This window comes from Schistocerca americana, chromosome X (genome assembly GCF_021461395.2).
Source record: "Schistocerca americana isolate TAMUIC-IGC-003095 chromosome X, iqSchAmer2.1, whole genome shotgun sequence".
In the NCBI taxonomy this organism is placed as follows: domain Eukaryota; kingdom Metazoa; phylum Arthropoda; class Insecta; order Orthoptera; family Acrididae; genus Schistocerca; species Schistocerca americana.
The window spans coordinates 212,919,369-212,943,065 of NC_060130.1; the positions used below are offsets into that span (position 1 = coordinate 212,919,369).

The 23,697-nt window shown below is 41.5% G+C and overlaps 1 protein-coding gene across 1 annotated transcript; it reads right to left on the reverse strand.

Moving 5' to 3' along the window:
* Positions 1–692: 692 nt before the first annotated feature.
* Positions 693–21,362, reverse strand: LOC124555924. Its single transcript, XM_047129978.1, has 2 exons — positions 20,819–21,362; positions 693–1,178 (listed from the first exon to the last, which is right to left on the reverse strand). Exons 1-2 carry the CDS (start codon positions 21,360–21,362, stop codon positions 889–891), a joined length of 834 nt encoding a protein of 277 aa, XP_046985934.1. The 3' UTR covers positions 693–888.
* Positions 21,363–23,697: the final 2,335 nt, after the last annotated feature.

Consider the following 23,697-nt stretch of genomic DNA (forward strand, 5'->3'; position numbering starts at 1 on the left):
TCTCCCTGTTTCTCTTCATCCATGGTTCACATGATATCATGTGAGGAAAGGAGAATCTCAGTTATTTAAAATTTCAGCTTTCCTTTTGCTGTCTTCTATTTGAACACCAGACTGGTCAATGAGTGACTGAATAGAAGACTTTGATTCAATCAACAGTTTTATGTAGGATCAGAATTTTCTTGGGTTCTCAGCAACGTCTTTCATTAATGGATGATATTGTAAGGTGTTGTACGGTGGTGGTAAGCTCCAATGGGACCAGACTGCTGAGGTCATCGGGCCCTGGTGTTGTATGCTTTGTGCATTGATCTCTTAATAGCCACACAAGTTTGTACTGAATTTTACCTATGGACATTTCTGCATTCTTTTTAGAACTGAGAGTGCAACAATCTCCATTCCCTCAGCATTTTCTAAATGTTGTTGTTAAACCGCAGTTTAACACACACACACACACACACACACACACACACACACACACACACACACACACACACACAGACACAAATATTTTTATTTATTTTCAAAAGGTTTCCCTTCCTGACCTCAAGAAATTTACATGATAAGTATGGTATCAGAATAACTGTTTGTATAATTTAGTACAGTGTCTCAGTTTATATATTTTACATAACTTACAATTGTGCTAAGCACAATAAAATTATACAATAATTTATTTATTGTTGAAAATTGTACTCAGTTGTCAATCAGTTCAACACTCATTTCACTCCCCACAGATATGATTATCAATGAAAATAAATAGATGATGGTGAACTGAAGAATATGTAATCTTTTTGGTATTCCCTTCATTGCAAGTCATTAAAATAGTAAAAAAAAAAACACAAGTAAACTTCAAACAGTATATCTGATGTAGTGATTGCCTATAAAGTTCTCATGTTATCCATGATGGAACACTGTTGGTTGATGGGGAATCCACTTCTGTTTCTGTTCATTTGCATACCCATAATTTTTGTAAACCACATGCGGTCCAGGGCGCCTTCCAAAAACCACATTTCTTATTGTCGTCATGATGGCTGACATAAGTGCCATGTTGCTAAGCATCATGGCCATCATCACCATGCCTTTCAAATTAGCCAGTTGAAATGGTAGGAAGCCAAGCATCATCATTGGACCTAGCAACATCATTGGCATCATCATACTCATCTTCATTGTTCTTGGTATTGTCTCTGGAAATAATAAAATTAATTAGTTTACATGGTCTTTTTCACATTGTCTATGGATAACGTAGTAGACAAAGTGGGTTATCGGCTGGTGGAAGGTTTTTACTAATACTGGCTCAAAGCAACAAAATACAAAATTGCCAACAGTTCTAACAAAACACCCAAGGTCTTTTCCCATATTTCTGTGCTAATGACAAACAGCTTCTCTTCAGTTTCATTGCAGATCTATTTTCTGACTGCTGTTCCCATGATGCTGTATTCAGGGTATACGAAAAGTATTTCTAAGACAGGAGATATTATGGTTAATTATTCTTATACCTACTTTGATTTTTCCTTTCAAAAGGATCAAGATTCAGAAAAAATCTTGGAAAATTGTAGGCTCATAAAATGAATATCAATGTATTGCCAGTATTGCTTTATGTAAAGATGAAATGTAAATAGCGGTAATTTTACCACATGACACAATTTTTAAAAAATCACTGAAGAACCAATGTGAAATTCTAGACAAAGAAGAACAAGCCTATCTCTTGTGATGTGTGTGTTATCATGGTGATCAGTCAGGTGTGATGTGTGATAATGATATGCTGTGACCCGAACAGTGACATATAGCTACATTCCATGCCCATTTTAAATGTTCCATAAAATGTGTAGGACCTACAGTCAATCAATTTTTTTGCTATGTAGTAACTGTTTACTAAATTTGTATATTTTTTATTGTTGTTTCAAACTTACTTTTCATGATGTACAAACTGCATGTAGACTGAAAATTTTGTAGATATTTTTAATTCTTGTTTCAGTATAAAACTCACAAATTATATAACAGTTATTTGGTGATACAACAAAATTTTCATCAAGGGATGAATGTTTTATTTTTGAAAATTGTTCATATAAGGTGAATATGGTCATGACACAGGTGATAAGTACATTGAGATTTATAACAAGAAGACTTCTATAACATATTCTTTTCTGCAGTTGCTAGCAATGTGATGGTACACGACACAGATCTGAGATTTCTCCTGCACCATTTCTATACATATTGTATCCTATTTGAATATATAGAATGAAGGTAATATAACTTTAAAAATTAGAAAAGTCTCAAAATTTTATAAATGGGGTAATGGAAAGTAGTCAGGAACCATGGCAAGTTCTCCAAACATATTTCAGTAGTTGCTGAAACTGTCAGATATTTAAGATAATTATAGGACATGTGAAATGGCCAGAGGACTTTGGCAAAATCAGGTCTCCAGGATGATCCTATGCGCAAAAAAAAAAAAAAAAAAAAAGTTGCATTCCATCTGTCAGTAAGTCCCTGTTGGCGAATAATGATTGCATACACTGAGATGACAGAAGTCAGGGGATACTTCCTAATATCATGTCTGATCTCGTTTTGCCTGGTGCAGTGCAGCAACTTGAGGTGATATGGTTTCAAAAAGTCTCTGGAAGCCAGTGCAGAAATACTGAGTCATGCTGGATCCATAGCCATCCATAATTCTGAAGATGTTGCCATTGCTGGATTTCTTGCATGACCTGACCTCTCGATTATGTCCCATAAATGTTTGATGGAATTTATGGTAGGCAATCTGGGTGGCCAAACCATTCACTTGAATTATCCAGAGTGTTCTTTAAATCAGTCATGAATAGTTACGGCCCAATGATATGGTGCATTGCTATTCACAAAGATTCCATTTTTCTTTGGGAACTTGAATGACTGCAAATGGTCTACAAGGCCCGCACCACTATGGAGCTACCACCAGCTTGCACTTTGCCTTGTTGTCAAATTGGGCCCATGGCTTCATGGGGTCTGCACCACATTTGAAACCTACCATCAGCTCTTACCAACCAAAATCAGGACTCATCTGATCAGACCATAGTTTTCCAGTCATCTAGGGTCCAACTGATATGGTCACGAGCCCAGGAGAGGCAATGCAGGTGATATCACGGTGTTTGAAAAGCCACTTGCATCGGTCAACTGCTGATAAAGCCCATTAATGCCAAATTTTGCTCCACTGTCCTGATGGATATGTTTGTCATGTGTCCCACATTGATTTCTGTGGTTATTTCACACAGTGCTGCTTGCCTATTACCAATGACTATATTACAGGGTAAATTCAAGTGCTGGCATGCCAATTGGGAACAGCAGGGAAGAGAAAGTTATGAGAAGAAGTCAGCCAATCGCACACTCACTGACCTCCCCTCCAGGATGACAATGCAACAGCAGTGGCCCCTAGTTGACGAGTACATAAGCACCACATCCGACTGGTTGGGCCCACTTGGATAGCAGCGTCAATGTTAGGCACTTTGATAGCAGTTCAGGAGAGACTTTAGTCAGTTAGAGATCAGCAGTCACTGCAAAGACTGATTATTTCATATGTTGCCCTTTGCTTGCCACACATCTGTGTAACTGCCAGAGTTAAGTGTCTGTAATTGTCTTTTTCTAATAAAACTCATTAATATAAATTGTTTGATTGTTTGTCTGGCGAACTGAGTATCCAGGATTCCTAGACACAACAGACTAAGATATGCAAATGCCACTGCTTTCGGTCATTGAGTGTAAGCCGTTGGCAACTGCATTGTTTGTGGTGAGAGACAATGCCTGAAGTGTGGTATTTTTGGCACACTTTTGACACTGTGAATTGTGGAATATTTAATTCCCTAAAGATTTCCAAAACGGAATGTCTCATGCATCTAGCGCCAACTATTGTTCCGTATTCAAAGTTTGTTGAGTCCTGTCATGTACCCATAATCACATTGGAAACCTTTCCACATGAACCACCTGAGTACAAATGACAGCTCCACCATTGCATTGCCCTTTTATACCTTGTACATGGAATACTACCATGAACTATATATGTGTCTATCACTACTGCATGACTTTTGTCATCTTAGTGATTTACCAGGAGTTCTCTTTCATGTTACATAAAAAGTTCCCATTATTCTGAACAATATTTTCTGGATAAGAAGAGCATATTTCAAACTATGGTTTTTGGTACAGCTATTCTGGTCATACCAGCCATCTTCTTCCCTGGCTTCAAGTGTCAAACAGTTGAGCTGTTGTATCTCACCTGAAAGTGGAGGGAAATAGTCCACGTGACATGTCATTATTGAAATGTTCCACAGTGATAAATATGCTCCAAAATAGTTTACTTTTCACAAGTGAGCATAGTGAGCATACACTTTGCAAGTTACTATTGCACTGAAGTTCATCCTCTGCTGTAACAATCTCAACTAAGCAACATTTATTGCAACAGTGTTGTATAAAACAATTGAGCCTTGTAGCCATTTTTAAGTACTGAAATAGTCTGTTATTCATGAAATTAGGGAAACATCTGATGAGATTAAGTTACATATCACATAAAGTAATACATTTATCAAAATAACAGGATCATTATGTACAAAACAAATTAAATTTGTTTTCTCTTCTTCTTGTTTCTCCTAGACCAGATTAAGAATAAAAAACTAAACTGTTATCTGAGGAAGATGAAACATCAGTCACTATGGGCCACACTTTACAAATAGCGATACCAAAGTTTTTTCAAGGGAAAAAGTTACATTTCAATGGATAAAATAAAGCAACTATCATGAAAATGGGGACAGAATTAAATAGTAGTCGTAGTCTTCTTTTCTTATGTGTATTATATACATATTTATCAACCAGGGCCCAGATGCCCCCTCTGACACATCAGCAGCGAAGCAAGTTACATATTCACCTTTTTCTGTGTTTTTTCTTACTTTAGTTCTTCAATTCCTTGCACATTTTTGTATTTAAGAGTCGTAATCTTGGGTTTTAGTAGCTGAAAAGTGTAGATAGGTAGTCTGCAGCATAGTTGTCATTTATTTTGAATGATCAGCTACACAGCTCAGTGAACATCTAAATGGCTTCTCAGTTCGGAACAAACAAATGTGTGTTTCAGTGCTTTTGGAAATTCTATCCCTATGGGAGTGAAATAGGGGATGGAAATTTTATGGAAAGAGAATGAAATTTTCACTCTACAGTGGAGTGTGCGCTGATATGAAACTTCCTGGCAGATTAAAACTGTATGCTAGACCGAGACTCTAACTCAGGACCTTTGCCTTTCGCAGGCAAGTGCTCTACCAACTGAGCTACCCAAGCACGACTCACGCCCCATCCTCACAGCTCTGCCAGGAAGTTTTATGGAAAGAGTTGATTATGAGAGCATTTTTAAGCTAAAAATGAAAAATTGTATTTGGCTTCTCGATTAGAAATAAAAAAATAAATGTTTCAGTGTTTCTGGAAATTCGACACCTAAGGGGGCCAAATACTGGATGAAAATATTTTATTACATCAAAACATTTTTAAGCCAAATCTCAAAATTTATGTTTGACTTCTCGGTGGGAAATAAAGTTGCTGTTGAAATATCACCACAAGACCTCAAAAGGCAGGATTAACAAAAACCTCCGACTCGACCTACCAGATTCGCTTTATGATTAGAAACACATTTGGAAACGACTATGCTTCTATGCAAGGGCGCCCATGTGATAGTTTGTGGGAGGGGGGGGGGGGGGGACTAGACGTGGGGGTATGAAGTATTTTTAATATTTTGGAAGACCAATGGCGACCTGTAAGTAGCCACACAAAAACGTTCCAGTCCGGACACTGTTAAGAACATGAGTAATACTGACTTTTAAATCATTTTATTGAAATTATTCCCTTGTTTGTATGGCTTTCATTAGCGTGAATAGCTTGGAATGTGTTGCAATTTCTGAACTAAACCAAAGAAAGATATTTAACCAAGTGCGTACCCAGGATCTGAACTGGAAGGGGAGGGGTGTGGGGGGGCAGGTCATACTAGTCTCAGGAAACAAGGAGTTGAGACAACATACAGCACTTCTCACTTCTTATTAAATAAAACAGTAAACCAGTGAAAAACTGCTTTTAATAAACATTTTAAATACAAGAATGCACTTGTACAATCCGAGAAAACATGCAGCATTTCTTATTAAATAAAACGGTAAACTAGTGAAAAACTGCGAATATCTTCTAGAGGGGGGGGGGGGGGGGGAGGGCTGCCCCTCGCTGGGTACGCCCATGTATTTAACTGTCATCAAGGCAAATCGGCCTTATCAGAACTGCGTAGAAAAACAAACGTATCTTTAACACATTACTTTTTCACTAGGTCTAATATATGTTTATTAAATTATTTTTGATAATTATTACGCAAATGCGAGCGGGTGCTGAGCTAGTTCTGTTATAAGTAAAGATTACGCATATGCGTTCGATGAGCCGGCCGATGTGACTGAGTGGTTCTAGGCACTTCAGTCTGGAACCGCGCAACCGCTACGGTCACAGGTTCGAATCCTGCCTCGGGCATGGATGTGTGTGATGTCCTTAGGTTAGTTAGATTTAAGTAGTTCTAAGTTCTAGGGGACTCATGACCTCAGCAGTTAAGTCCCATAGTGCTCAGAGCCATTTTTTATGGTGTCGATGACTTGTCCAGGGTAATATTCAACGCCAGGAAGAATCTCAACGGCCACACACGCCTAGCACGCGAGAGGACATACACATTGTTTGCTTGACTGTGCATGATCGTACACCCACACTACGCTACGTACACTGAACCGAGAAATGGCAGCAGACAGATGCACACCAACACTGGTGCAGGCACTGAAAACACTGGCCATTGGAGCTTTACCACGTTGTCTTTTCAAGATAGCTAAGGTTTTACATACAGCACCAGGGTGGACATGTTTGTATGTGGAACCTCCGATGTGAACAACTCTTCAAAAAATGTGTGTGAAGTCGTATGGACTAAACTGCTAAGGTCATCAGTCCCTAAGCTTACACACTACTTAACCTAAATCATCCTAAGGAAAAACACACGTACCCATGCCCAAGGGATGACTCAAACCTCCGCCGGGACTAGCCACTGAACAACTGTAATCAGATTACATTTGTCATAATCATATGGACTCAGCACCTTACGCGATCATATGACTTTCCACTGGGTACATAATACGATCATATCTGGTTCACAACACGGGTAATTTGGACATCAGCCTTTCGTTTCTGACTTGTTAACACTGGTGCCTGTGCCCCGTCTTCGATGTCCCCATGACGTCCTCTTTTAATAAGATAACTGAAGACCGATTGTTGCCTGTGTTGTCTCGACACGAAAAGTGTTCGTTTTTTGGCCTGGGAAGCACCTCTTGCAAATCTCTCACTCACTGAGATTGATGAACTGTGGCATAGAGCTGAAGCAGCATGGAATGACGTACCTGTATCTGTCATCAAAGCTCAGTCCGACTCGATGCCCAGCATGATTAAAATATTTAAATTTCACACCCTCCAAACCCTCCTATAATCTTCGTTATACACTGAGCTGACAAAAGCTATGGGGTAGCGATTGCACACATACAGATGGCGGTAGTATCGCGTACACAAGGTGTAAAAGGGCAGTGTATTGACAGAGCTGTCTTTTGTACTCAGGCAATTTTTGTGAAAAGGTTTCCAGCTTGATTATGGCCGCATGACGGGAATTAACAGACTTTGAACATGGAATGGTAATTGGAACTAGACGCTTGGGACAATACATTTCGGAAATCGTTAGCGAATTCAGTATTCCGAGATCCACAGTGTCAAGACTATACCCTGAATACCAAATTTCAGCCATTACTTCTCACCACGGATAACGCATTGGCCGACGGCTTTCACCTAACAACCGAGAGCAGCGGCGTTTGCGTAGAGTTGTTAGTGCTAACAGATAAGTAACACTGGGCGAAATGAGCGCTGAAATCAATGTGGGACGTACGAGAACGTATCCGTTAGGACAGTCCGAAGAAATGACGCAGTATGGGCTATGGTAGAAGACGATCGACGCGAGTGCCTTTGCTGACAGAACGACATCGCCTGCAGCGCCCCTCCTGAGGTCATGACCATGTCAGTTGGACCCTAGATGACTGCGAAACCATGGCCTGGTCAGATAAGTCCTCATTTCAGTCGAGCGGTTCTAGGCGCTACAGTCTGGAGCCGCGCGACCGCTATGGTGCAGGTTCGAATCCTGCCTCGGGCATGGATGTGTGTGGTGTCCTTAGATTAGTTAGGTTTAAGTATTTCTAAGTTCTAGGGGACTGGTGACCTCAGAAGTTAAGTCCCATAGTGCTCAGAGCCATTTGAACCATTTGATTTGGTCCAACTGAACCGATCATTGACTGAAAATGCTTACGTACAGGTACTTGGAAACCATTTGCCGACATTCATGGACTTCATGTTCCTAAAAAACGATGGAATTTTTATGGATGACAATGCGCCATGTCATCAGGTCACAACTGTTAGCGACTGGTGTGGGGCCGGCCGGTGTGGCCGTGCAGTTAAAGGCGCTTCAGTCTGGAACCGCGTGACCGCTACGGTTGCAGGTTCGAATCCTGCCTCGGGCGTGGATGTGTGTGATGTCCTTAGGTTAGTTAGGTTTAATTAGGTCTAAGTTCTAGGCGACTGATGACCTCAGAAGTTAAGTCGCATAGTGCTCAGAGCCATTTAAACCATTTGACTGGTGTGGACAACATTCTGGACAATTCGAGCGAATTATTTGGCCGCCCAGATCGCGCGATATGAATCTCATCGAGCATTTATCAGACATAAGAGGGAGATCAGTCTGTGCACAAAATCCTGCACCGGTAACACTTTCGCAATTATGAACAGCTATAGAGGCAGCTTGGCTCATTATTTCATTAGGGGACTTCCAACGACCTGTTCAGTCCATGCCAAGTCGAGCTGCTGCACTACGACGATCAAAAGGATGTCCGACACGACATGAGGAGGTGTACCAAGACATTCATCACCTCAGTGTGTAGTGACTACCCACGATAAGTACGAAGGACGTTCAGTTAGTAATACAACACTTTTTTTCTGAAAGCAGGTTCGTTTTATTCAGGATTGCAGTACATAATATTATAATGCTATTCCTCACTCTTTTGGCTATGAAACCCTATATTTCAACATGATCGCCGTTCAATGTGACGGCCTGACGCCACCTTACTGGGAGGGCCTTGTATGCCTGCATGGTACCACTCTACTGGACGAAGTCGGAGCCAACGTCTTGTTGTAGCAATAACGTCCCCATCATCCACGTACTGCTCCCAGCAGGGTGCATCCTTCATTAAGTCAAACTTCTGGAAGTCTTCCGTTAGGCGGCGAGGAACACAGCAGACAAACACCTTTGAGGACCCCATCTGGTGGACGAGTATGTCACCACTACAAACAGAAACGTCCAGTTGAGCAGCGAGGTGTTTGTGATAAGTCGATAACCTCGAATGAGAGCTCCGCACGTTCCAACACAGCAGAAGTCACAGCTGTGTGCGGCCGGGCGACACGCGGGAGGCGGGACACGTTTGGCGAAGTTGTTGCGATGACAGACGCCTTGCTCAACGACTCACTGTGCTTTTGTTCACTATCAGGTCTTGGTAGGCGTTCTGCAAGCGCCTGGTTTGGTCCAAAAGAAATGCAACGATAGCTCTGTGCTTGGAACATACCTCCGTTACAGACGCCATTCTAAAGTCTACGTATAGCGCTGCCACCTATCGGAACTTCGTAGAACTATAGGAGCTGAAGCGGGAATTTTCCAACATGTCACACAACTAATTCTGCATTTTTTCAGCCGAAATTGGCTTAAAAATGTGTTGCATTACTTATTGGATGCCCTTCATAAAATTTCATTATGTGCTAGCCATCCTGGTGTTGCAGTTTTAATCGCTAACAGTTTATATTCTGTAACCATATGATAATCGTCTCCTTTTCTGGTCAACAACGGTACACCCACTCATCACAGCCACTTATACCAAAAATTTATTTTTGAGACACAACACCACAAGTGTGTGTAGCTAAAATGCACGAAGGAATAAATCAATTCTAGCTACGTGACAAATTCAACGACGAAATATCGACACCATCAGTATCACGGCTTTCGTGTTTTAGAGTGTTTATGTACTGCCTTGGTGAGAGAAAATGGTGGTAATTTGCACCAAACACTATTTGTCCGAAGAAATGCAGCAGAGTGCAGTCTCTGGCTGGTGCTGTAATATGGCACAGTGTTCGTCCATCCGTATTTCTTAAACTGATGGTGAAAACGAGTTAAATTGGTCATTGTTGATCATAAATTTTTGCTAGGGTGAGTGCTCGAAGAAACAAAAGTGGCCCGCGCAACTGACTGTGAGCTGTTTTTGTAACTTGTAAGAAGCACGACTTTTTAACGGAAGTGACGCGTATGCCCAGAGAGAATGGCATGAATATCGTTGCTGCTTATCCAGCCGCGCGGTATAGGGCAAGGCGCACTGTTCGCGCGGTTCCCCCCGTCGGAGTTTCGAGTCCTCACTCGGGCATTGGTGTGTGTGTGTTGTCCTTATCATAACTTAGTTTAAGTTAGATTAAGGAGTGTGTAAGCCTAGGGACCGATGATCTCAGCACTTTGGTACCATAGGAACTTATCACAAATTTCCAAAAAATTTCTTATCCAAAATCATAAAGTAGAGCGAAATAACCATGGATATGCTTTCATATATCTGGAATAGTTACAATGGAGCGGTTATTGGTTGCATGTGTTTTTACCTTCTTTGTGCCAGAAACAGGACTCCGCCCGCGCGGGATGATGACTGCTCGGAGACATGGGAATGACGTCTTGGATTGTCGCCCTACGCAATTTAGATGAGAGCATGGAGAAAAAATTATTCTCTATGGTGACAGTTCCGGTCAACACTGAGTGCATCACAACTGTCAATAGAGGAACAAATCAAGCGGTGAGCAACATCGCTGCACCGTTAAACGAATCCAGTCAATGACCAGCCCCCCTTCTCCTTCCTGCACGAACACTACAAGCTCTGCAAATTGCTCGACGGAGCTACGGCTGCAGCAGCATTGTAGAACCACATACTAATTAATAGGTCGCGAAGTTCACTGTGTTGTCTTGGTTGATGTTTGGAGGGATTTTGTTTCATTTTACAGCGCGACAGCAACCATTTTGTCATTTTTTAAATAAACTATGTCGGATTTCAGGTAAAAAATGCAAAAAAGTCAAGTTTTCTTAGAACTGTTATTGACGTCACTTGTTTTTCCGTAATTTATGAGGGTTTCTACGAGATATATGCAACTGCGGTTTCTTATGAATATGAAGAAAGTGAGCAGTTTTACAGATAACAGTGCTTTTGTACATCCGGTTCTACAGTACGTACTATGACTATGACTTCTCCCACCTTCGTGTGAACGGTTTAGGTCGAGATGGAAGTAAGAACTTACACTTCAGCATACATAAAGGTATTTAGGGGTTCTAAGTCATGTTAAATACAAGATAAATATCAGAACAATCAGACTGAATTGTCGACGTCGGTATACTAACTCGGTTATAGATTAAGGCAAACTTATTCTCCTATTATAGTTTTGCAGTTATAATTTTTATATTACTATAATTATGATTTTTGGCATCAACGTTATGCACATAGTTCAAGATATTGAGGTGCCGTATTCCTTAGAAGGCGTGAACTGAGAGAAAAGGACGGCAAAATAGTTGCGGAAAACCGAGTAAGGAAGGATTCGAGGTAAAATTATTATCTCGAATTTCCCCCTTTGTGAAAACGTAAGTACATGAAAGCAATTGCTTTGTTCTGCTACGACTGTTTCGCAGCAGTTATATTGGACTAACGGAAGGTAAATAAGGTAATTTTGAAGCAAATATCCATGCGGTTACACGAGTACAACTCATGCATTTTACGTAACGGATTAACTCTGTCTTCTGTGGCTCTTTTTAGAGAACTGGCCGGGTAGGTAACACATATTAATAATTCGTCGATACACTAGTTGCTGTTATATCTCTGTTTGCTTGTAGAGCCAGATATTAGACACTAATCAGAACAGAAAATTACTGTTTAGCGTGCCGTTGGCCACGATGTTATAAGGGACGGGACGGAATCTCGAATTGGGGAAGGATGAAAAAGAAAATCGGCCATGGTTCTCCAAAGGCACCATCCTGGAATTTGCTTTAATAGTTTCAGTGGAATTATAGAAAAGCTTAATCTGGATAGCCAGACGGAAATTTGAACCCCTCTGCTCCCGAACGCCGGCCGGAGTGGCCGAGCGGTTAAAGGCGCTACAGTCTGGAACCGCACGACCGCTACGGTCGCAGGTTCGAATCCTGCCTCGGGCATGGATGTGTGTAATGTCCTTAGGTTAGTTAGGTTTAAGTAGTTCTAAGTTCTAGGGGACTTATGACCACAGCAGTTGAGTCCCATAGTGCTCAGAGCCATTTGAACCATTTTTTGCTCCCGAACACGATCCTAGTGTGTTAACCATTGCGCTACCTCGCTCGCTCAACATTGTTAAGTCAATCGCAGTCACCACTATCTGCAGACGACCCAAACACTGATCGAAGAGAAGTACCTTAATGTAGGCTACTTACTGCTGCAATGAGGAAGACTTAAATGTAACATTAAGAGATCGCTTGTCAATATGGGAGGAGTGCTACAAAAAGTAAGACACATCATATCCAACGTGATCGTTGGATTAAGAGGTTGACCCTACTGCACATAGCCGCCTTCGTGTTACGGACTATTTGCCCATGAAAGCGAAAACTTCATATAAAGTAAGATATCTTAACATCAGGTTGTATCATTGATATAACGAAACTATCAATGGAGAGATCCATTAATAAGAATGTAAATATGATGTATCAGTTACATTTCATGTCTTTTGCAACAGAAAACTGGCAATATACAATAATGTAAAGTGAATTGTAATACTCTCCCACAGTTAGATTAAACATTATGTACCTTGCTTATACCGTTGCGGATTTGAACGCAATTACCACGCCTTAATTTCGACATTTTTTCTGCCAAAATAATCAGTTTCTTAAATGAACATGTCTTGCATACCATAAACACGCACTTGTCTCTCAAACTCTCTAATATCTGCTTTGTTAAGCGTAAGACACGATTTTTAAATTTAAAAAGAATTAATTTATTCCTTACTTCTTTCAGTAGTCAGGTTACCACGTAAGAAACAGGTAGTAGATAAACCAGAGAGTAGTCTACGAAATTACTAAATGCTCTCATGATTACGTATTTCGTTATTAGTTCCTCGAACCATTTTTTCAATGCTGTACATCTGAACAATTGATAACTCGTAAATTTCATTTAGGAAAGGAACAGCAGTTGTAATAGATACGGACACTAACAGAAGTACTGTGCCAACAAAAACTCCTGTCCGTTATCTGTTTGTGATTACTGATTATCACAAGTTGCTTCTCTTTCTTTGAGCGAATGAAATTAATGGCCAGCCGCAGTGATCGTATCGTGTCTTTAACGATGACCGCATGTTGAACCTAGAGAGCCTCTATACAGACTCTCTAGTTGAATCGTACTGCTTGCAGCCGACGAATCTGGTGACAATTTTTTATCAGCAGCCATTCAGTAACAACAAACATTATTTTGTTAATGCAACAGGTGGAGTAACAGAGGTGCTGATACGTAAATAATATTATAATCCCCGTTTGTAAACATGAATGAAGACAGCAAATCTCGTTACCAAGGGATTTTCTAAACTGTGCATAACACTGTGGAGATACCGAAGGAAATTTCTGGAGGTTCAAATGGCTCTGAGCACTATGGGACTCAACTGCTGTGGTCATAAGTCCCCTAGAACTTAGAACTACTTAAACCTAACTAACCTAAGGACATCACTCACATCCATGCCCGAGGCAGGATTCGAACCTGCGACCGTAGCGGTCGTGCGGTTCCAGACTGTAGCGCCTTTAACCGCTCGGCCACTCCGACCGGCAATTTCTGGAGGACGCTACATCATATTAGTAGCGATGTTAAGTGTTGGGAATGAAACATAATTTCACAGAATGAGGATTCTGTTACACCCAACTACGCACAATGACGTCAATTGAAAGTCCTTAGCCGGCCGGAGTGGCCGTGCGGTTCTAGGCGCTACAGTATGGAGCCGAGCGACCGCTACGGTCGCAGGTTCGAATCCTGCCTTGGGCATGGATGTGTGTGATGTCCTTAGGTTAGTTAGGTTTAATTAGATCTAAGTTCTAGGCGACTGATGACCTCAGAAGTTAAGTCGCATAGTGCTCAGAACCATTTGAACCATTTTGAAAGTCCTTATGATGTGTTCATTTTATGATTTACTGGGTGTATTACATTTATCATAGAAACTCATTGGACATAATTGAGGGCGCTATGTGATCTGAACAGGAACCCATATCCCAAGATGAAGCGTTTCTGTGCTCCAAAAATAAATACATAAAATGAGGTATTTTCTCTCTAGAGTCTGCTGACTGAACGAGTGACAGTACCTCTGGACATCTGTAACGAGAAACCTAAGGTGGTAATGATGCGCTATGCTGATTATTGTTGTAGTAGACGGATGCGATGAGAAACATGAGTAGAAGAAAAAGTACTGTCGCTCTTCAATGCAGCACACGCGAGACGCCGAAACATTGTTTTATGCGTTTGTTCATATAGTATAGAAACTCTTCAACTGCAGATGTTGGCTTCTATGTAATTACAGTGAGGTGATGATTATGCGGCTTGCGGATTATCAGCGCGTAGTTCGGCAATTTACGAAAAAGTAGAAAAACGAAGTCTGAGGTATTCTGTTTTATTTATAGCCAATATTTTCGTTTAGAATACAAATTTCTGCTTTTGATGATATAGGTAACGAAAACATACACGAGTGCTTAAAAAAATGGTTCAAATGGCTCTGAGCACTATGGGACTTAACATCTGTGGTCACAAGTCCCCTAGAACTTAGAACTACTTAAACCTAACTAACTTAAGGACAACACACACATCCATGCCCGAGGCAGGATTCGAACCTGCCTAGGGCAAGACGTAATGACGCTCACCGAGACACTGGAATGAGTAATCGATTGCAAGAATAGGCAGGATACCATTCGTTTGACTATGTGATGCTTTGCCTCTCCGGAAAATTATGACCATCGTCATGCATAACAGAAACATAAAAGAACAGACGACTGTTTTCCGAAAGTGAACTGAAAAAAAAAGTGATACGAAATATATTTTATTTTAAGTGTAATTTCTTAAATTTTCCGTTTAGAGCGAGTAATTAGTAAGCAATGAAGTGACCTTTCATATGTGATATACAGTAAATGGCAGTTACAGGTATAAAAATTGGTTTATTTTGGATCATCCGTCTCTTTCAGCCCTCCGTGATGTTCGACTATCCGTGCAGTCTTGGGTATACACTAATCCATATCATGGAAAGCTTCCTACAATTATCCACCCTTTCCAAGAAGTCTGTAAAGAAACTTAGATGAAATGAGGTCGTAGATGCAAGAGATCAACAAATGAGCAGTAACAAACCGTGCACGGTTGCCATACTATACGTGTAAAGTAACTCGGTACTTCTCGGGCAGGCTGCTGGTGGCCATGTTACCGGAAGTACTATTTACTTTTTCCAATGAGTAACAACTTCGTTGAACACTGATGCTTTGCCCTCCGAGAATAATGTTTGTTGTACACACGGTAGGGATGGCGGTTATCGCTGTAACAACCGATTTTCGGTTATATTTGGTGTTTTTTCAACGCCACTTTAACCTGAGTATTCAAACCGCTTCTGAAATAATCGATTTTCGGTTTTATTCCTATTATTTCTAGTAATATACGAAGAAATCGAAAAAAGATTGAAACAATTTTGGCTCCCTCAGTTTCAAGATACATGGACTCAAAATATTTAATTAAATATCCAAATGAAAGAAGACAACCCGTTCACCGTTCGCTCGTTTTCTCGAGAAGTGATGAGTGGCTGAATACTACTAAAAATCGCCAGCTGTTTCCTACTGATTCTAATTTTTTTTAAACTTTGGTCAAAATCGTGCTGTAATCGAGGAACATACCACTATTTGGGCATTACGAATATTCAGTGCTAAATGGTGAATACTGAGGCTGAGGTACTCCATTTTTCATGTTAATTCGTCCGTTTTCAAAAGCAACAACCAGATAAAGACGTATTATGCGGACGTGAGAAACAGATCGGCTACTTTCTATTTTTATGGTAAGTTATGAATGAATTGTTAAGTTTTAAGTTTTGTCCCTATATTGTGTCTCAAATTCGTTGCCTCTACCCGTTCTTAATCTTTTCAAGCAAATGAGATAATGTACTTAATTGGTATCGCACTCTCTAAAATACTTTCAGACTAGGGATATTGCCATTCTGTAATACAACTAATGTCCGACGACAAGAGCGAGAAACTACCATATAGACCAGGCCGAGAAAGTCTCGCACGCTGCATGTTCCAATACGCTACGCTACATGGTATAAAGTACATTATTGTCTCAGCAATGCAGTACCAATTCTGATGCCACGTCTTTGTTGGTCGTTTCTGTCGATATTGTTGTTGATATAGCACTGAACCCTTTCCCCATTTTCTATAATAACGCAGTACTTCAAAGCAATGGAAATATTACGAATCAAAATTACTCGTTTTTTAAAAAAAGTTTATTCAAAAAGCAAAAAAAATACCATTGGTGCTAAGGCCAATTTTTACCCGGTTATTAGTAAAAAAATAAAAAAACACATATAACCGAGACCAAATAAATACCGAAAATACCGGTTATTCAGAATTAAAATACCGGTATCGTTTTTAACCGGTCGGCTTTACCCATCCTCCCGCGTCCGGCCATCCTGATTTAGGTTTTCCGTGATTTTCCTAAATCGCTTCAGGCAAATGCCGGTATGGTTCCTTTCAAAGGGAACGGCCGACTTCCTTCCCCGTCCTTCCCTAATCCGAAGAGACCGATGACCTTGCTGTTTGGTCTCTTCCCTCAAAACAACCCAACCCTTTTACCCATCCCTAACACAAGGATCGCTTACGTCTGCTCCCAGCATCTGCGCAGCTAAGTTTATTTCAAGTATACGGTATAAAAAACATTGAGCGTTTGGCGTCATTGGTCGGGAGGCCCCTTGCGGGTCAGGTCCGGCCGCCTTGGTGCAGGTATAACTACATTCAACGCCACAGTGGGCGAACTGCGCGCAGGATGGGGATGAAATAATGATGAAGACAACACAACACCCAGTTCCTGGGCGGAGATAATCTCCTATAGCAATTATAAAAACGAGGGTAAATTATACGAGAAAAGTATGCCACCTCCTGCAAATAAGCTTATACCCGAAATTAGCTGCGGGTAAATAAATAATTCATTCGATGGAATTGTGGTTGGTTGTAGTATTTTTCTCATTGCAATGATTCTAAGTAGACCTCATGATGAATGATTATAAAAATCTATGGTTTTCATTATTTCATACACCATACAGGATGTTTCTGTACTGATTGTTCAAATTTTAAGGGATGATGCAGAAGGATTTCAATGAGACAGAGAACCCTGGTCTGGAAACAACTGACAAGGGGTGGCCACAACGTTGGGATCACAGATTTACTTCAAACTTTGTACACCTTTAGTAGGCCATTAAAACAACATAATGTGCGAGTAGAAAGGTGCACTATTCTGGCAATTCCGAGAAAATCGCAAGAGAAGTTTTTCGAGTCTATTATGTAAGTGATGTATCTGTGCGAAGTTGCTGATTGCAAGAAGTAACTGCCGGCACGGTAGCTCAGCGTGTTCGGTCGGAGGGTTAGCTGCCCTTAGTAATAAAAAAGCTGAGAGAATGGATCAACGATTAACTTGAAGGGGTGTCACGTGACATCCACCCCGAACAACTGCAACGAACAAAATGAGATTTAAAAAAAGCGGTTAGCGTAAGAGCTACGCAGATGAGTCGTAGACGAGACCGGATCCAGCAAACATTAACTCCATCATCTATACTTTTTTAATCACTGGTCACATTACTTATTTTATATGACATTTTAGAGGTGATGTAATTAAGAAAACCCACGTGTCTTTTCTTGAAATTGTAGTGAATTTCATATTATTTGACTATTTACTACCTTTAATTAAATTGTCAAGGATAAGGGACAGGATTGGAAAGCCCATGTCAAACAGGTAGTCAACTTCATTTTTGTAGTACAAATGTAAATTCTGTGATATTCAAAAAATTTGCACCTACACTACTCGTTCTTCCGATATTAGCAACGTCTCGCCGCTACGCAGGTTAACTGCCAAATGGCACCCACCTCTGTGTCTGCAGCTCGAAGCGTTAAGGTGCAAAGTAGTTCCGGGTGCCTTTCCAGACTACATGTTATTTCGCAAATCACGACAGGCACAAATTTTCAGGAAACCTCTATGCGTTTCTTCATTTACTTGTCGATAGTTACAAATATGCTTGTTCCAATAATTAAGTTTAATTAAAAATAGTAAGTAATCTAATAACATGAAATTCACTAAAACTTCAAGCAAGTACAAGTGGTTCTTTTTAATTATATTACCTCTCAAATGTTATATAAAATAAATAATATGACCAGTTATGGAAAAAATAGATTAATAATCAAGTTTGAGCAGGAGTCGAACCGTCGCTTCAAACACGTTCGTCTTACGTAGCTCGAACGCTAATCGTCTAACCACCATTGAGCCCTAACGTCCGGCACCTACGCACAGATACATTAGCCAAATAATAGACGCGTAAAACGTCTCTTGCGATTTTCTCCGAATTGCCAGAGTAGTGCACCTCTACTTGCACATTATGTTGTTTTAATGGCCTGCTAAAGATGTACAAAGTTTAAAGTAAATCTATGATACTAACGTCGTGGCCTCCCTTTGTGAGTTGAAAGTGGGGTAGGAAACGTGATAACGTGAATTTCACTCATAATCTGCGGCAGACGATAAAGAGCCAGGTAGGTAGATTTTCTTTAATAATTTATATTTACCTCCACAATTTTCGCAAAGTACTACACTCACTACAGTTGTACAAACTGAAGTTGTCAAGCTCGTATGCAGGAGTGATATCGCGCTAACTTCATTGCGTTAGAGGATCCGTGGAATTTCCTATCTCCCCGCTGCTCTCCACAATGTAAATCTTTATGCTAGTTGCACTTGCCTACTCTACAAAGTCAAAACCTAAGTACGTGAAAAATTGATCTATTTCATTATTCAAGCACTTATCCGTTGTTTCTCTCAATTCTCTGGAAAAGTTGTGCCACAACGCGTTTTTTGGTAACCTTCGACTCACATTCGACTGTAGAATTTAACAGTCATTGCACACACATATTCATCTTGCTGAGATTGGAAGCTCCTTGATTCACACACACACACACACACACACAAACACACATACATACATACACGGTCAAATAAGTCAGCACACCCACCATAAAACGTTTATACCAAACATTCAAAATTAGTGCCACACTGAACAGAAACAAACGATGAATAATTAAGCGGCCACAATAATATTGGGTCTCTCAGCGATTTAGGCGACACAAGTTTTTTCTCAAATCTCGTTGCCGGCCGAAGTGGCCGTGCGGTTAAAGGCGCTGCAGTCTGGAACCGCAAGACCGCTACGGTCGCAGGTTCGAATCCTGCCTCGGGCATGGATGTTTGTGATGTCCTTAGGTTAGTTAGGTTTAACTAGTTCTAAGTTCTAGGGGACTAATGACCTCAGCAGTTGAGTCCCATAGTGCTCAGAGCCATTTGAACCATTCAAATCTCGTTTTTGTGCAAACATAGTGCGAAAATAGGCAAGACTGAAGTAAAAAAGGGTGTAAAATGGGCATGTGGGCATGTATAATTGCTGCTGAAAAAGAACATACACCAAAAGTGCACAACTGGACGAAAAACCTAAGTACAGACGAACACCATTTACGAAAAAGTATTTTCAAAACTAAATGGTTCTGAGCACTATGGGACTTAAATCTGAGGTCATCAGTCCCCTAGAACTTAGAACTACTTAAACCTACCTAAACTAAGGACATCACACACATCCCTGCCCGAGGTAGGATTCGAACCTGCGACCGTAGCGGTCACGCGGTTCCAGACTGAAGCGCCTATAACCGCTCGGCCACTCCGGCCGGCTTTCAAAAATAAGCAAATTCTTTACGACTACTTTACCGATGACGTGCTTTCAAACAATAAAAAGGATAAAAAACGCCGACCTGCAGAAATTCACTTTCACAAGTACAGTAGTTTCAGGCGAGCAATCGAAACAAAAGAAGTAAATTGCACATGTTACAGGTTTTAGGTCTAAAGTAGAAAAAACAACCATGAACAATGTATGATATTTTACAGAAATAAACTAAGACCCAGAAAAGATGACATATAGGTGTCAAAAAATGTTTGGGTAAATAGAAAAAGAAATACATTGCGTTTTGCAAAAGGCGGAGTTTAGAAACCCAGACATAAATCGTTTGTTGGCTAGACCAGCTTCGAAATTCGCGTCATTATCAATTAGCTATATTGCACCTTATCCGACGGCTGAATCACTATGTAGGAGGATCATTCAACTCTTCAGACCTCCTACTCTCCTCTAGCTACTGAAAATGACATAATTGTTGAATCGAATCTAGCCAAGAAACAAGATATGTGAGTATTGACTGTCAACCTCTGTAGCCTAGTTTAATGTGCTCAGAGCTGCCATACACGAACAATATGGCAGATGTGAACAAGTTCCGACTCACACGTCCTTATCTCAGATTGACGCATTATCACTTTCCCGTCGTTTCTGAAAGTTTGCACTACCATCGTGGAAACATGTGGTACACGAGGACCACTTCAAAATTACAACTCACCTGTGGTATAACCTTCTGACGAGTTGTGCGGGACGTCCTGGGAGCTTGCAGCTGTATCACTCGGGATTCCAGGGTCGTCTTTATTTACGACAGACTCGCTCGTGCCCCTGGCAGACGTGAGTGCACCCCGTTCTTGTGATTCGGGATCACAACCGTCACCATCCGAGGTATTTTTGTCCGAAATGTTCTCTTCGACATATTTCAACCAGGGATGAGCGTCACTGAAGTTACTGAGTTTTCGAACGGTGCTCTTCAGCTCACACACCACCCGACGCTCGACGCAGGACAGGAAATTGGCGTCCAGTGGACAGAGAACTCCTCGGAGGGCGTCGGCGTATTCGCGCCAGTCGACGCCTCCTTCCCCGCCTGCGGCGTCACCGGCCGCCGTCGCAGCCACTCGGGACGCCTCGGCGGGTGGTGCGTCCTCCGACGGCGAAGCGGAGTGCGACGGATGGGGAGCGACCGAGACGCCCCCGGCCAGGACAAAGGCGGCGACGAGCAGGACAATGCGTGCTGACGCAGCGCGAACGTCGGGCGCAGCCATCGCGCTCGGAGGCTGGCTCGAGATTCCCGGCTCTTTTTCCGGGGACTGCCGTGACCCTGTTGTGGACGCGATGTGGAACACGCAACCGGTTCACGGGCTGCCGAACAAGTGGGAAACGACGGTCCGTCGCCGTCGCCGACGTCCGGCCGACTTCACTTGCCCGTGGGCGATGACTGCCGCCGTGCGTCCGGACTAACTGCCGGAACGGTTAAAACGCCCGGACTGTACAGTGGGGAGCGAGCTAAACAGAGGAAACTACGCTATTAACCCATTAAGTCCCAAATTAATTTTTCTTTAAAATTGAATTTTTTATTCCTTAATTATAATGTAGACAGTGTATGAACCACAATAAATCAGATGCGAATAATTATAGGCCTATTTCGCTTACGTCAATCTGTTGTAGAATAATGGAACATGTTTTGTGTTCTCGTATTATGACGTTCTTAGATAATACAAATCTCCTTCATCATAACCAACATGGATTCCGCAAACAGAGATCATGTGAAACTCAGCTCGCCCTATTTGCCCAAGAAATTCACAGTGCCGTAGACACTGGCGAGCAGATTGATGCCGTATTCCTGGACTTCAGGAAGGCATTTGATACGGTTCCGCACTTACGTTTAGTGAAAAAAATACGAGCTTACGGAATATCGGACCAGGTTTGTGATTGGATTCAGGATTTCCTAGAAGAAAGAACACAACATGTCATTCTTAACGGTTCAAAATCTGCAGATGTAGAGGTAATTTCGGGAGTACCGCAGGGAAGCGTGATAGGACCTTTATTGTTTACAATATACATAAATGACTTAGCTGACAACATCGGTAGCTCCGTGAGGCTATTTGCAGATGACACGGTTGTCTACAAGAAAGTAGCAACATCAGAAGACTCGTACGTACTCCAGGAGGACCTGCAGAGGATTAATGCATGGTGCGACAGCTGGCAGCTTTCCCTAAACGTAGATAAATGTAATATAATGCGCATACATAGGGGCAGAAATCCATTCCAGTACGATTATGCCATAGGTGGTAAATCATTGGAAGCGGTAACGACCGTAAAATACTTAGGAGTTACTATCCGGAGCGATCTGAAGTGGAATGATCACATAAAACAAATAGTGGGAAAAGCAGGCGCCAGGTTGAGATTCATAGGAAGAATTCTAAGAAAATGTGACTCATCGACGAAAGAAGTAGCTTACAAAACGCTTGTTCGTCCGATTCTTGAGTATTGCTCATCAGTATGGGACCCTTACCAGGTTGGATTAATAGAAGAGATAGACATGATCCAGCGAAAAGCAGCGCGATTCGTCATGGGGACATTTAGTCAGCGCGAGAGCGTTACGGAGATGCTGAACAAGCTCCAGTGGCGGACACTTCAAGAAAGGCGTTACGCAATACGGAGAGGTTTATTATCGAAATTACGAGAGAGCACATTCCGGGAAGAGATGGGCAACATATTACTACCGCCCACATATATCTCGCGTAATGATCACAAGGAAAAGATCCGAGAAATTAGAGCAAATACGGAGACTTACAAGCAGTCGTTCTTCCCACGCACAATTCGTGAATGGAACAGGGAAGGGGGGATCAGATAGTGGTACAATAAGTACCCTCCGCCACACACCGTAAGGTGGCTCGCGGAGTATAGATGTAGATGTAGATAAGTACAAAAACAGCCAAAGAATATTTATACATGCTGATATAATGCCGTCCTCAAAATAGGACAGTGGGATCTAAAAGTATCGTATAGCATACTAAACTGTATTCTAGTCTCAACTATTTATTTCTTGTGAAATGGTACAATCCACTTCACACACAGTGTTCAAAAAATGGTTCAAATGGCTCTGAGCACTATGGGACTCAACTGCTGAGGTCATAAGTCCCCTAGAACTTAGAACTAGTTAAACCTAACTAACCTAAGGACATCACAAACATCCATGCCCGAGGCAGGATTCGAACCTGCGACCGTAGCGGTCTCGCGGTTCCAGACTGCAGCGCCTTTAACCGCACGGCCACTTCGGCCGGCCACACAGTGTTACACGGCATTTAACACAATATGCTTTTGGCTTCCCGTTACAATTAGCTCTTACACATCTTCTTTGCGTGCTTCTTTTTTTCAATCATATGACCAATTCCATCAAACCTGATGTCTGGTATCACTCTCAACTGACTTGATGGGTATTCCATTGGAGTCCAATATTCGGTCTTCCAGTGTCCAATTTCAGGTACGTAACTGTAACATCGCGTCTGAAATCCAGTAAATCCTGTGCATTTTTCCCATGTACTAGTCTGTAGAAGAGTCAGGAATTTACGAGGGCCATTTCCAGCAGACGTGTAA